General features: G+C 38.1%; 1 protein-coding gene across 1 annotated transcript in view; it reads right to left on the bottom strand.

Moving 5' to 3' along the window:
- Positions 1-6419: 6419 nt before the first annotated feature.
- The window catches only part of LOC124712776 (apolipoprotein D-like), a 55365-nt gene continuing 45077 nt past the window's right edge, over positions 6420-16707 (bottom strand). The window contains exons 4-6 of the mRNA XM_047242897.1: positions 12176-12267; positions 9839-9931; positions 6420-6811 (exon numbers count right to left, since the gene is read on the bottom strand). Of these exons, the coding sequence (XP_047098853.1) occupies positions 6672-6811; positions 9839-9931; positions 12176-12267 (325 nt within the window). The 3' untranslated portion in view covers positions 6420-6671. The remainder of the gene's footprint in view (positions 6812-9838; positions 9932-12175; positions 12268-16707) is intronic.

Below are 16707 nucleotides of genomic sequence, written 5' to 3'. Positions count from 1 at the left end.
GTTTTGCACTGTCTAAGATATTTCTTAATTTCATGGATTATTTTGAAATTATCTGACTGTACAGAATTTTCTTCCTTTCTTTGTAAATATGAAACAAAAAACAGTTCAAATGACGACACCAGAGAGATACAAAGCAAACCTCCTTTGTCTGCTGAAATGCGAAACTGAGTCGAAAGAACAACGTTTTACGTGATAATTGCCGGTATATTGGTGAAAGACTGACTGAGGTGATTGTTGTTACGCAGTCGAGTTCACAGCACCACTCAGTACTTCAACTGCGGCCTGCTACACTATACGGCCTTGGGAGCTGTGACCTGGAAGGCAGACGCTAGAATATTAAGCTCGTAAAGAGAAATGACCAATTTTGTAAAAGTTGTTAATTAAGTTAACATTACGCCGAAAAGAATTCAATTAGCGACTATTCTAACTTACGTATTGCATATTTCACTTTTTCAAATGCATTTTTCGAGAAAAGATAACGTTTCTTAAGCGTCGGTTTTCCCATATTACAGACGGGTTTGCACAAACTTAAGACGTTTACGTAAGTATTAAGTGCAGAATTTAGTTTGTTTTGGTTGTACTTAGATGTAGTAGAGACCCATCTACTCGGGGAATTAAAGTTTAAAGTTCTATCTTTTATTTGTTTTAAAAACGAATGAAGTCTGTAAGGCGCTTACGCGATTTTGGGCCTTTTCTTCGGGTGTACAAGGTTAACGTTTTTAACGAAATTTCAAGTGCATTACGTTGCTATATTAGTAGCACATACAATATATTACTGTCCTATATGACTTTATTGTCTCCTATTATCTGTAGTTAATATTTAGATACATTTCGTAAATACATTTGTTAACAACCGTCAGTGCGAAGAGTTTGAGTTGCTGGAGGAAAGTTGTAACGGTTTCATTGTGGGAAAAGCAGTGGAAATGGGGCTGTGAAAGTAAATGATACTCTTACATGGTATTGCAAAATATGGTCAAGTGGCAGGAAAACAGTTGAACAGGAAGGGACGATTGTAGTCCTTAATGCTGCGTGGGGTAATGGCAGGGAGGAACTGATGAGATTAATGAGGGAGGATTCTAAGGGCAAGTGGGACGTGATAGCAGAGAACTGGGGTCACAGAAAAACAACATTATCTGATAGTGTAATGACCGGCATCAAAAATAGATATGCCTTGCTGCCTCAGATAAGGAAGGAACAAATTTAAATAGTCGTAGGTTTAGTTAATACCCAAGAGACTTTCATCAGGAAACCAGCTGTTTCAAAAGCAAAAGAAAGTTTTGTTTCTAGGAAGTAGCCATGCGAGAGGCGTGGGTCAGATCTTGTAAGAAAAAATTAGTGGACAGGTATCAGATTCCAAAATTCTCAAGTCCAGTGGATGTTTTAACCTAGAGAATGTAGGATTCTTGTGCAAGGGCAGGATTTTCTTGTGGTAGAGGGTGGAGCAGAAAACAGTATTGATAAAAGTCAGGGCTATATATTGAGAGTTACCTGGTACAAATAAAAAAGTAGCTTCTGTGAGGAACCATACAAATGTGGAGTTGGTGCCTTCTTTCATTCAGTATGATCGGCCACAATTGGACAGCCCTTATAAAGAGGATCAACATGGAGTTAAACTAGCTGCTTTGGGTGGCTACTGGGTCAGACGTGGGTTTCGTTTCTTTTGATGAAATTGGTAGCTGGGGTTTCACTTGGTATGGCCTGCATCTCAGTAGGAAATGGAATGGTAAATTAAGGGGAAGCACTGAAACTCATAGGAATATATCTTTTTCAGACCAAGATCAGCGTCCAGTGACACAACACTGGAGGAAATAAGCTTAATGAGAATATCAGACAGTCAGATACTAAAGATGCTAAAATGGTGCAAGGTTCTTATAAAAGTAAAGTGAAACATAATGTTAGTACTTTCCATTAGAATATCAGGAGGTTTAAAAACAAAGTTAATGAGCTTCTTGTTTGTTTGAAAGATTAATAAACTGCAGCTTGAACAGATGAACTATATCTGTCTTAACGCCATGTAGTTACAGATATGAAAAAGGTAAATATAAAAGATTATAAGCTTTCAGCAAAGTAAGCAGAAACAATAGGGGAGAAAACGTTGCCATATCTGTTAAAGTTAATCACTGGTTGAAAAATTTGGAAACTAAAATAGTTCTGTTTAGTGCTACATACAGAAGTATGTGCCTGTAAGCTTTAAACTAAATAACGGTATTTTATGATTGTAACTGTGTACAGGTCCCCAATGGCCCATTTTCAGCTATTTCTCAAAAGCTTGGATTCTTTGTTGTGCTTCCTATCAGACAGAGGCAAGAAAATTAGTGTATGTGGGGACTTCACGGTAGAGATTCTGAAAAACTCTGATAGTAAGAATGACCTTGAAGTATTACTCATTTCTATGAATTTAACATCAGTAATTGCTTTTCCTAGTCAAACAATGCAGGAATGCAGAACTCTGATCAATAATATTTTCGTAGACCAAGATAAATTTAAGCAAATAAACATTTATCCTGTTAAGATGATACATGGCTAGTTACAGTATATGACATAGCTCTATACAGTAAAGCAAAACAGTCCTCCAAAGTGGCGTGTTCAATTAACGATTAATATATGCAAATATTAGGGAAAGCTTGTAGCAGTTAGAGTGGGATGAGGTGTACCAGGAACCTGATTTAAAATATAACTTAATTAATTATGTGTTTGTGAATATATTTGAAAACCGTTTGCCCAAGAAAACAGTTACATATAATTGTAAGAAACGTGGTTTGCTAAAGGGATAAAAATATCTTGTAATCAGAGAAGGGAAATATATTTAATACCAAGAAAGATTAATGATGCAGAAACGGTAAAATATTGAAATAACTATGATAAGATATTAAGGAAAAATCTAGAAGTATATGTATTATTTCTGAGATTAGTATCTCTGATAGTAAAATTAAAACAATTTGCAATATTGTTGAAAGGGAAAGAAGGTAACCAAGAGCACACAACGATTGTATTACCATCAGTTTGAACGAAAGGTTTGTTAACAAAAATTCAGAAGATGAAAATATTTTTAACAAGCACTTTTTTAAATATTGTGTAGAAAATAGAATCCTGATGTTTATTAGAAAAGGCAAAGCTATATCTATAATAATGAAATACCAATGATTTTTGATAAAATCGAAATTCCACTCACCTCTCCTTCTGAAATTAGAAAAATAGTTAACTCACTCAAAAGTAAAAGCTCACATGGAATTGATGACATTTTCAAGTGAGTACTTAAAGAGTGTTCCCAGCAGATAAGTAGGATTCTCAGCCACATGTGTAACAATCACTGAAGCATAGCTTTTTTCCCGATAGAGTGAAATAACTTTATCCAAAATTCTTGAAAATGTGACTCATTCAAGAACAGCTTCATGTACTTGTAAAAATAAAACACTAACGAAATTTCAATTTGGTCTCTGTTGGTCCATCATGGACAGGGGTCATAAGGTGATCAAGTAATTATCAATGAAATTCGCCAACACACATGTAATTGAGATGTTATTTTAGTTTGTTTTAACGACTAATTTTGGCATTCCACTATGCTGTCTTCAGGTCCCACATGTATCTCTCAGAAATAAACGATGTTGTCATACAGAGCCATATGTTAACAACATCCAGAAACGTATGGCAAAGATAATAAAAAATTTCAGTTTGGTTTTCAGAAATGCTTTCCAACAGAAAATGCTATATATGCTTTCACTGACCAAATATGAAATGCTCTGAATAACGAAAATCACCCTTTGATATTTTGTGTGATCTCTCAAATGCTTTTGTCCATGTAAATCATAGAATTCTTCTAGATAAGCTTAAGTACTGGTACTGTGAAATGAGTGGGAATGTGCACAAATGGTTTAATTCATATTTAACTGGAAGAGTGCAGAAGGCTGAAACAAAGGGTTCACATAACTAAGAAAAATCATCAGCTTCCACAAACTGGGGAGGTATCAAGAATGGGGGCCCACAGGGTTCAATATTGGGCCCTTTATTGTTCTTAATATATATTAATGACTTGTCACTCTGTATTTACGAGGATGAAAAAGGTATTCTCTTTCTGATGATATGTGTATAGTAATCACACCAAACAAACAAGAATTAGCCAAGAAAAGTGTAAATAATGTTATTCAGGTAATTATTAGGTTGTTCTCTGCAAATGAATTCTCATTAAATTTTAATGAAACGCAATATATACTGTTCTATGTGATAAATGGCATAACACCATTAATAAAAGTGTGTAGCTTATTTGGACATTGCAATTTTTTGGATGTATAGGTTGATGAGAAATTGAATTAGAAGAAACCCACTAATCATCTACTGAAATGTTTGAGTTAAACTGCTTATGCTATTATGGTTATTGCAAATTTTGATGATAAACACTTCAGTAAATTAGCTTAGTATGATTGTTTTCATTTAGTGCTTTTGTTTGGCAACAAAGTTTTGGGTAATCTCTCATTAAGCCAAAAGTATTCATAAGTGTGTGATCATAATACTAGCTGGAGCCCACCCAAGGCCATCTTGCAGGCATTTATTAAAGAAACTAGGGATATTCGTAGTAACTTTACAATACATATATATATATATATATATATATATATATATATATATATATATATATATACCCCATCCCAGTTCAAAAAGTAATAGCAGTGTGCATAGCTACAACACTAGGAGATATGCTGATTTTCACTATTCTGTGTTAAATCTACCTATGGCACTCAAAAGGCATGGATGGGGTAAATTATAAATTATGCTCCCCCAAAAGTCTTTGGTCACTTGCATCAAAACTGTTACAGTTGGCCAACCAGCATTTCAGAAAAAATTAAAAATTTCTGAATGACAACTCCTTCGACTCAATAGACGAATTTTTAGATATGAAATAGTAATCACACAAGCTTTTAAAATAGAGTTGAATTATGATGTGTAAAGAAACTTCTTGTTAACTGATCAGTTTCATGTCATTACGATGTGTCGTATCATGACGTATGGAACAAGTATTAATCTAATCCAATCCGATTAGCATTTCATTTCATTGCTAACCACGGTATTTAAGTGACTGGTTTTCCATCTGACACAGTATTGAAATTTCTGCATCTTTCCCCATTTTATGATCATATCCTTTTCTCAATTCAGAATCTTCTATGTCTTGTTTCCAAAGATTTACCTCAACAAACCAGATATTTCATCGGTTCCTAACGCAGTGAAACAGTGTATATCAACATTAATTTAGGAAAATTGCACAAAATGTAAGAGTGTCCACTCTCAAGACATCATAACCATTTCTGTTACTAAATGATGACTCTCCAACCACAGAGTTCAAGTAGATATGCAATTTCTTTTTTAATGAGGAACAGTCTTGAGCAAAGTTCAAGTTGTTAAATTTCCGATCTTCTGCAGACCTTTATCCCATAGATCTGGCGGTGTTTCTCGTGGTCTCTCTCTGTCTCTTGGATTCTACTTCTATAACGCTTTTGTCCATCGATCATTATTCTTCTGGTGACATGGCAGGCCCATTGCCGTTTTGTAGTGTCTGATCTCTCCAAGATGTCTTTGACATCAGTAATTTATCTCATGTCTTATGTCCTATTTTATATACTTCCGTGTAAATCCCAGCTTAGGTCTTCCCATGACTCACTAAGCAATTCTAAATGTTCGTCTTGTATATTCATGAAGTGTCCAGGTCTCACAGCTGTAAGACAACACAGATAGCACACACTGATCAATAACTGCTTTTTCTTCTGTTTTACTGCCGCAAGGTCTTTCTCAGGAAAGCTCACGGCACCTAATGGTCCTAATCTGATCTGGTTAAATAAATAAATATTTGGCTTGAAGATAGTTAAATTGGGTTCAAACGATTCCTGACATGGCATTGCATCAATTCTTATAAAAAAGATAATTTTATTTCATACATTTCATTCAAAACAACAACACCTACAATAAATACTACAATAAATATATTTACAATAAAAATAACTATGCACGTGTATTTGAAATAGATCTGTTGCAGCAACGCTAACGAAAGTTTAATCTGTCTGCTATGATGACGTGATACTTCTCACATTTAGAAAGCCGCTGTAGCATGTAAACAGCTACCACGAATGGTGGGAAATGCTTTTCTAGTGGAACAGTATATTTAAAATCATACAATATTGGAAGAAATTAAGAGACGTAGATCCTCTTCAGAAGTGAAGCATATGCTTCCAAAACATTCACTATCACTAAAAAAATTAAAACCCTTTGGACGATGTACTTGTGCACGAAATACGTTATAGATTCGGTTTACAGTCATTTGAAACTTTTATGGACTTGACAGTCGGAAAGGCGAGGCGCTGCGGTACGAAATGTATTGCACCGCCATTCTCTTTAAATAAACCGAGAAAAAAACTGATTATAACATTTCTCCAACTAGACCGTGGTCTTCAGTAAAAAGACCTAATTATAATATTTCTTCAAGTAGACCATGGTCTTCGAACCTAAACAGTAGGATCACAGATTGAAAGATGTAGTCCAAAGCGTAGCGACGCGTATCTTTGTAGACAGACGTTCCCTATAGTCTTTCGGAATACATATGGGCTATTTTCCTCAAGGGAGTCATAAGATTGGACAGTTCACGCAGTGAATCCAGGACGCTGGCACGGCGTGAAGCGGCCGCGAGCTCAGTAGACGCTGGGACAGTTCCTCTGGTCGGTCCGGATGAAGAAAGCCCTGGAGACGCCGTGGCGGTCCACGGCAGAGTAGGCGCGCTCCATCACCTCCAGCGTCGGGAAGCGGTCGCGTGTCAGGATCCAAGCGTTACCTGCCGACAGGGGATTTGCCGTTAGCTACACAAACGGTAAACGACTAACTCCCAGGTAGCCCGACCCCTATTAGTGGACACTAATATGAGGTGTGTACACTTTTCGCTTTATGAGGGCGTGAAGTTTCCTGGAAACATCTGAAGAGGGCGTCTCTGACGGTCTTTGGAGGATTGGCAGCCCATGCTACCTCAAAAGCAGAAATCAAAGAAGGTAGTGATGGCAGACACTGGTATCTGCAGCGAAGTCGAGGATTTAACTCACTCCAAGGGCGTTCCGTTGGATTCAAGCCGGGAATCCGAACAGGGGTAAAATACAGGTAGCGAAAGGTTATCTACAGTTTGTACAGAGAAAAAGGGAAGCACTGGTTGAGAAGGAAGGGAGACGGGGCCGAAGCCAATCTCCCATGTTATTCAATCTGTTCACGGAGGAGGCAGTAAAGGAAAAGGGAAGGGAAGCACTGGTTGAGAAGGAAGGGAGACGGGGCCGAAGCCATTCTCCCATGTTATTCAATCTGTACACGGAGGAGGCAGTAAAGGAAACCGAAGAAAAGTGGGAATTAAAGTGCTGGTAGAAGAAATAAAAATTTTGAGGTATGCCGATGACATTTTAATTCTGTCACAGACAGCAAAGGACTTGGAAGAGCATTTGAACGGAATGGACAGTGTCTTAAAAGGAGGATATAAGATGAACATCAACAAAAGCAGAATAAGGATAATGCAACGAAGTAGAATTAAATAAGGTGATACTGACGTAATTAGATTAGGGAATAATATATTTAAAATAGTAGATGAGTTTTGCTATTTGGGCAACAAAGTAACTGGCGATGGCCGAAGTAGAGACTGGACATAAAATGTAGACCGGCAATGTCAAGAAAAGCATTTATAAAGAAGAGAAATTTGTCAACATCTAATGGTACTTAATTGTTTGGAAGTATTCGTTGAAGATTTTTCTCTGGAGTGTAGCTATGTATTGAAATGAGACATGGATGAGAAACCATTTGACACGAACAGAGGAGTTCTTGTTTGTGTGGTCTTCAGTCCAGAGACTGGTTTGATGCAGCTCTCCATGCTACTCTATCCTGTGCAAGCTTCTTCATCTCCCAGTACCTGCTGCAACCTACATCCTTCTGAATATGTTTAGTGTATTCATCTCTCGGTCTCCATCTACGATTTTTACCCTCCATGCTGCCCTCCAATACTAAATTGGTAATCCCTTGATGCCTCAGAATATGTCCTACCAACCGATCCCTTCTTCTAGTCAAGATGTGCCACAAATTTATCTTCTCCCCAATTCTAGCCAATACCTCCTCATTAGTTATGTGATGTACCTATCTAATCTTCAGCATTCTTCTGTAGCACCACATTTCGAAAGCTTCTATCTCTTCTTGTCTAAGCTATTTATCGTCCGCGTTTCACTTCCACACACGGCTACACTCCATACAAATACTTTCAGAAAAGACTTCCTGACACTTAAATCTGTACTCGATGTTAAAAAATTTCTCTTCTTCAGAAACGCTGCCCTTGCCATTGCCAGTCTACTTCGACCATCATCAGTTACTTCACTCCCCAAATAGCAAAACTCATTTACTACTTTAAGCGTCTCATTTCCTAATCTACTACCATCAGCATCACCCGATTTAATTCGAGTACATTCCATTTTCCTTATTTTGCTTTTGTTGATGTTCATGTTTTATTCTCCTTTCAAGAGACTGTCCATTCCGTTTAGCTGCTCTTCCAGGTCCTTTGCTGTCTCTGACAGAATTACAATGTCATCGGCAAACCTCAAAGTTTTTATTTCTTCTCCATGGATTTTAATTCCTACTCCGATTTTTTTCTTTTGTTTCCTTTACTGCTTGCTCAATATACAGATTGAATAACATCGGGGACAGGCTACAAACCTGTCTCACTCCCTTCCCAACCACTGCCTCCCTTTCATACCCCTCGACTCTTAGAACTGCCGAGGTCGGCTTCTACCAGTTTTTCCATTCGTCTGTAAAGAATTCGTGTTAGTATTTTGCAGCCGTGGCTTATTAAACTGATAGTTCGGTAATTTTCACATCTGTCAACACCTGCTTTCTTTGGGATTGGAATTATTATATTCTTCTTGAAGTCTGAGGGTATTTCGCCTGTCTCATACATCTTGCTCACCAGTTGGTAGAGTTTTGTCAAGGCTGGCTCTCCCAAGGCCGTCAGTAGTTCTAATGGAATGTTGTCTACTCCCGGGGACTTGTTTCGGCTTAGGTCTTTTGAAATGTGGTGCTGTAGAACTATGCTGAAGATTAGATGGATACATAACGGAACTGACGAAGACGTGCTGAATAGAATTGGGGAGACAAGATGGTATCGGTTGATAGGACACATTCTAAGATATGTAGATGATAAGAGTAAAATTATGATGTCAATGTAATGTCATTATAGTGTGGACGTAACTTTTCTAACACTTAACAAGTGAAATTCTAATCGGGAATATTGTACCTGTAGGGAAATTTATCTGTGGAGTAGTGAAGTGTTAGTCGAGAAAATATACGTACTTGATAAACGCTTCGCCATACAGCCCGAACTACCTTTTCTTTCAACACGAATGTCATAAAGTGAATAATTGTAGCCTTCCTACAAAGAAAGCCGTAGACTCTATTCCAATTGGAGGAATTTTGTCCACTTATTATAACGAATGTTCAAGACTTATTTTGGGAAAGACTGGTGTCTCTTTTTCCGCGGGCTTCCCATTCGCTTGACATATCACTTACACCTCAATCGTAGAAGGCTGCCAATAACAGAAAATTATTTTATAATATTAGTGAAAAAGACTTCAGAAGTTCAGAGCAGCGTCCACTGGGCAGTGTCTCGTGTAGCATAACAGTGAAATTTCTAGAAATCACTTAACAGAAGAAGGAGAAAAATTTATATTTAATTTTTGGTTCGATGACAGAAATAAAGCGTGAGGGACGGGCGAAGTTTAGAACTAATAACATAGTAGAAGCCCTTGGGGGTCGTCTCAGTATCATGTTGACTATGACAAATACTTACGTATGCTGAAGAGCCCGAAGTTGGTGCACGACCACACGACGGCGAAGCTGTCGTAGTCTGTGTCGAGGATCCAGTACGGCGCCGTAAACGTGACTGCAACAAAGGCAACACGTGTCTCTACACACTCGGCGGCGCATGCGCGACACAATTGGTGTCATGTGACACAGAGCAGATAGCCGAGTTTCTAAAGTGCAGTTAGCCTAATTACTCCGAAATTCCTAATATTAATGCAATGCTTATTATTTTTACATATGGCCAGGTGAAACATTGTACTGTTATTTTTACAAGAACCGAGCGAGATGGCGTAGTGGTTAAGCTCTCTGTATTCACGTTCGGAAGGACGGAATTTTAACTCAGCATCTGCTCATCCTGATTTAGGCTTTCCGTCATTTTTTTCTAAATTGCTCCAGGTAAATGCCGGGATGGCACCTTAAAAGGGCAAGGCCGATTTCCTTCCTCATCCTTAAAACATTCCGAATTTGTGCTGCATCTCTATTGATTTTGATGTCGACGGATTGTTAAACCCTAATCTTCCTTCTTTCCTTTTTACAGTTCATAGAATTACAGGTCTTTGATGATAGTCCGTTTTTGTTGTATGTGAACCTTTTAGTTTGCCGCTTCCATAGAAGAAGAAAGAAAAAATTACATCTTGGCTTGTCGGGATTGCTTCCGATATCAGATCATTCATTCAAGATATTTAGAGAACGCGATTCGTTGTGATCATCAGGTGCTCCCTGGAAAAATAGTTTGGCAGGAAGTATTAGTTTTCTGACGATTTCTTAACAACGCTTGTAAAATGCTTTGTTATAAATGACATCTGTTTATGTCCACAATGTCCGGCTTTTACAGAAAATAAGTGTTTACCTTTTATGACTTTTGCTTAATCTAGAACAAGTACCGAATAACATCAACAGTACAAAAAGTTAATTAATGATTAAACTCTTGTAGTTAATTAGCTGTTAACATTCTATTGCCTCAAACTCTCTGAGCACGATCATACGTCTTAACGTTTCAAAAATATGTACGCAAATTATTTAATATTCTTACTACTGTGGAAGTTGCATTCACACATCTTTTGATACACAAGATTCCATCATTGTAATGAAGAAAACTTTATGTTAAGTACTACACTGAAGGTAAAAACAAACTGAACAGTGCTCCAGAAGGCATCTACAAGATGCATGCTACCACTAGCGACCGCAGCAGCAGCGCGGTTCCGGACAGAAGCGCCTAGAACCGCTCGGCCACCGCGGCCGGCTCACACGCACACACACACACACACACACACGCACAACACCTGCATGCGGGCACGCGCAGTGTAGTCAAGGTGCTGTCACTACGGTGTCTCTGCTGTCACGCGACCACAGACGAGCCACTGGAAATGAAGGCGTTCAGTTACATTAAAGGAGTCCCACTGGACTGGTCACGGATATTATTGTGCAATGGCCGGCAATCGAATCGCACCTACAGTCGTAACGGAAGCAATAAACTAATAGTGAAGTGAGACGATTTGTTATTAAATAATCCAACCAGGGCACATGCACAGAGAAAAATATCAGATAATAATTTAACTATGACTTTTTTTTCCTTATTTGGAGCTGTTACTTATTTCTATGGAAATAATATTGAAAGTGAACGATCAACTTCCAACTTCATTCTAGTAATAAACTACGTTGTGTCGCAAAAATGAAGTAAGAAATCATTATCAGTTTTTCTTTCAGAGATGTAATAGTTCGGGGAAGACAGCTAACTGAAGCATAGAGCTTTCAGTTAAGCAAAGTCTAGCATGTTCCCATACGTGGGAACGCACATAGTTTGTTAAGTGTGTGTACTGTGCGATAAATTGCGACACAACTAAAATGCCTACGTGTTAAATATAGTGGTCGGTTTAAAACAGAGAAAGAAGTAATTCGGAATTAGCATAATGTCACCCCTGTTGTGCATTAGTTCAACAAAGCTGTGACATATAAAGATGCAAAAGTTTTTAGACAACCGTAGTGTAGAAGATGCAATTGAGTGACCGGAAACCACCATGCAATGAAAGGCGCTTACAAATTCAGCACTATGGAACAAAAAGCACTTCCAATAATAACATCTATTAAACAAAAATTAAGCTCCGATCAACTGAATAATTTTAAAATAAAATTAATTCTAATAGCGTTATAACTCGGGGGCAGCAAAATCCTTGATAACAAAAAAGGTGTTACGACAGATAAAAATTTACATTATGCGTGTTAGATCGACGGCAATTTTAAAGAATATCTTCAAATCAGTAATAAATAATAGAATCAGATTATTTCACATAGGATAATAACGCATATACAACGTCCCACGTACCTGGCAGGGATGGAAATCGGACGTTGAGCTTGGAGTCATCCGTGCGGCCCAGGATCCGAACCTCACCCTCAATCGTTGATCGTATACCAGTTCTGAAAATTTGTTCCATTTAGAAATTTACAGTGATACCTGAGTATTTGCGTTGGCGATTTTATTGAATGTACTGCATCAGTTATAACGTCACAAGGGTTTAGAGCATATACAGAATTGTACTACTTGATAAAATTACAGCTAGCTGAACGTACAGGTGTGAAACTGTATTTTCACTTTACCCGTTAAGCAAGGACTGCAAGAGACATTTACACAATATACATGTCACTAGTTTCTTCCGATTTAAATGATAACGTACTTATGTGATTACATGGTAACATACACATTGTCTCATTTATCTTGACCATCCCAAATAACTTTTCCTCCGGAAGAGTGACAAAAATATACCAGACAAACGTTATTTAGGTACCAGGGGGACATTAACTAGCATAACAGCTTCTTTTGTACCTTTATTCTTTGTGAATATATTAATACTAGTACGGCTTTTTTAACAGCACAGCTCTTTTATTCGATGATCCACTTGCTCTCCTCAAGAACTACTCAAAAACGCACCATAGTGCACCATTCACACAAATGCTAACTTGTATTCTCCACAGACGTTTCTATCTTTTCCCACAGACGTTTCTATCTTTTCTTTGTTGATGTACACTATATTCAGACAAAGCTTGAATTGAAGACGGTCGACAGAATGACATTTTCCTTGTGTTTCTATTTGTTTACTATCAAGTCCAGCAAGTGGGCTAGCTACGTTACTCCGTGTACCTGCGCTGTGTGCTAGCATAGGACAGTGAAAACCAATTTTGTGTCTCTTTTCTAACAAGGTCATTTTGCGTGCATGGCACAATGTGGTAAGGTTTTGAACTGGTCTTGAGGAAAGAAAGTCTTCCTGGCTTACTAAATGCAGTGTTACCATGAACACATTTACGTACTACGGAGGCAAATTTCTCATTCCAAAATATGAACCGTACATACACATGCAAGAACATCTTTCTTTTTCGAACTATTTACGAATGAACGTTTTATGAAGTTCACAAGTAAGAAACTCTGTTTAATGTTTTGAATGTCCTCCCCTTGCTTCTAAACACGATGCGTTTTTCATGCTTAGACTATCTGAAAACTTTACACTTGGTCTAGTGTAATAAATCTAGGAAAAAAATTAAATTTTGAGCATTGTGTTTATAAAACTTAAGATTACTTTAAATATTCGCAGAGACCTTGCTGCTCCTTAAAAAAATAATTAACTCAGTCATTAGGAAACAAATAAACAACGAGAAGACAAATAAATGCATTTTCCTTAGCAACTTGAAAGTTGTCTTTTGCATTTGCACTATACCGATAGCACACAACGTAGTTGTCTTTGGGTCAGCTTGTAAGGTATTCAGGAACTGATCTTCGAGTTCTGGATAAGCCGATCTCACTGGGACTGCTGGGATGCGAGTGTGACTAAGCGCCTTTCTGTCCTGGAATGCTTGGAGAAGAGATTTTTTGGAGTCTGGTGCTGCGTGCTGCTAGCTATTGAACGGTGTAGTAGAAAGATGTAGGATTTCTTTGTGCAGGGAGAGCATACTTGCTATACGACTTTGTTAATCATTCACAGGTAACGGTTGGTTCATGCGTAATTATTTTCTTGATTAACATTGCGAATGTATTGAAATTTTCATGGTCTGAATGTGTGCCTCACTCGTGAGACCGGTCTTTGTGTCTTTGTGACGACAATATGTTTCGAGGGTCGGTACAGAATCTGTTTGGTATTAATACATCTGATTAGTAGGACAGTCAGTTTCACTGCATTACCTACCAGCGAATTTTGCCAATGTTTTGCGACTTTTATAGAATTTATCTTGTTTGAATTTTCTTAAGTGTTGGAGCTCCGTGTGCCACGTATTTTCACAGCGTTAATATTAGACGTACAATTATGATTTTATCATTTTTTGGAGTCAGTTATATGGATTTACATTTCCTTACCAGTCAGTCATCTATTTAGGCGATTTCATGGCGTTTATCTACAGTCATTCAGTGCGGAACATACCACTTGCCATAAGCATTAGCAATTTGAAAACTAGTATCAGGTACTGTACTGTATTCCGTGTTTTTTGCGTGACCTTTCAGCAGGAAAGGTAGGTGGTGTTGCTGACGCAGCAGGCGCAGTTGGAGTGATACATTCTGCATAAAGGGTCATTATCTTATGTCTTGTAATTGTGAACTATTATAACAGACTGGGTCCACATGCCCACAGTAATGCACGTGTCGTAAGTCACATTGCTTTACACCAGGGGCGTCCAAGCATTGTACTTCATCTCCGGTGATTTCACTGTCAGCCTAAGATTCACCATTGATCTTCCTTCCTTGTTTGTACAAAGAAAGATCAGTTTCCCAATTATACAAGTAAACATCTTGTTAGGATGGAGGCGAAGAGCTCCTCAAATACAGCTTCGTTACTGAAAGAGTCCAGTGGTATAAAACCATGATAAAGAACGGGGTGAGGATTTCGGAGAGGGGGCTGGAGAGGAGGGGGAGGGGGGCAACAGGGAGGAGAGGGAGGGAGGAAGGACGAATCGAAATCTCAGTTTTACCATTGACGTACTTCTCTAGGCACCAGGAATGTACAGAGCCTTGTCCCCTTTCATTAGTTCCTGTGTTGAACCTGAATGATGTATGTGCATATTCTTCAACTGATAAGTAATATGAAGGGTACTCTAGCTTACGAAATTGATGAATATTTTAACAATGGACAAATAACGAACGACTGATGACTAATGGTGAACGATGCACTGGAGAAACAGTGTTGTACACGACATCGAACAGAATGCTGCAAACTCAAGAGTCTGTGTATTGCATTTGGTTTCTTTGCATTGCTAAAGGCCGACGAGATGCTTTTATCATAATGACATAGGATGGGCAGCAATGTAGTAGCACACTGGTGAAGAGACTTGTAATCGAAACTACGTAGTGATCTGTTACCGAAACCTATTCTGGATGTAATTGAACCACATTCTGATAAGAGCGATTCCTTTGTATTGTAAATCCAAGTGAACTGCTTGCCAAAGCTACCGTAGGGATAAAAGTAACCGTAGAAAACAGGTGGTAGAACTGTCACCGCCACCCTCACTTCTAGCATTAGTGGATCACAGTCATCATTATCATCATTGTCATCACAATGGATCACAGTCATCATCATCATCATCATCATCATCATCACCACTCCAATCACCACCACTACCACCAGCATCTTATCTCTCGTTTTACAGTCTTATTTATAGTAGTCTGCATTTGACAGCTAGAGGACTGGGCTGCCTCCGCCAGCAAAATACCAGTGGCAACCCACTTTTGTATTATCAGCTGCCGTTGCGTTTCCGCCTCCATTGAAGAAAATCGTTGTGCCTGCTAATCCTCAATTCGGAAACTTTTCCGGACGCGAAAATTCTGCCGATTCTAAGAGTCGTTTAACTCTGGCGCTATTTCAAATTAATAATATATTTCTACATGCTTGTAGGGTATAAACACTACAGAGATGTATACCACATGTGAATTTCAGAACTTTTTACATGATTTTTGTAGGAGATACTTCTCATGAATAAAATATTGACAAAATAACAAAATCCTTAGCTCATATATAGCAAACACAATGCGATACGCAATTCTAGAAAGGTCCGTTTCCGAGCCATGTACGATATTTTGGTATTGAGTTACAACATATGTTTCAGGCGTTCAGTAATATTCTTAATATGATTTGATAAGTTTGAAGCTGTACCCAGACGGGAAACTTTCACCCGTATCAGAACTGTTAACATTACTTCGGGGCTAATGAAAATTAAGAATATAATTTGACATGCCTAAAGACACTACAGAGATATATATCATAAGTGACTTTGACATTGTTTACGTCATATTTTCGGAAGACAGAGTAATTTTCAATTATCGCAGAGAGCGGGGCACTGTGACGGCTGCCTCTAGACCAGAGCCGTGTTTATAATCGACATACCCATACCTTGAAACTCTGCGAAGTCTCACAGCAAGGGATATTTTATAGCAACTGGCCCGTAAGGATAAGCATTGCAGAGCAGTTTTCTGAACAGAAGCTTTTAATGTTTATTGTTGAACTGCATAAAATTCTCCTATATAATTTATGATTTAACGAAATGAAGGCATAAGAGATTAAAATATTGAACACAGTTTAAATCGCTAACAATTTCAACGTGATTTATTCATATCGCTATTGTAATGGAGCTGTTCAATAGACATCCTTTTTCGTCAATAATAGGAGAACCCGATACACTATAATTCAGAACACTATCCAAATAGATCGAAATTGCGAATTGTGTAGTTTCTATCATTTTGATGTAAATGTACAGTGATGAAGCATAATGCTGTCATAAGATCGACCGTTTTGTGAGAAGCATAATTATTTTTGTATTTCTCAAATACTTCATAGTTTTGTCCATTTGTGTAGTCGAGTACATGGGTTTAGTATTCTGATCATC

The sequence above is a fragment of the Schistocerca piceifrons genome, chromosome 1 (assembly GCF_021461385.2).
Source record: "Schistocerca piceifrons isolate TAMUIC-IGC-003096 chromosome 1, iqSchPice1.1, whole genome shotgun sequence".
In the NCBI taxonomy this organism is placed as follows: domain Eukaryota; kingdom Metazoa; phylum Arthropoda; class Insecta; order Orthoptera; family Acrididae; genus Schistocerca; species Schistocerca piceifrons.
The sequence above is the reverse complement of the archived record's forward strand: the minus strand, read 5'-3'. Positions and strand labels throughout refer to the sequence as shown.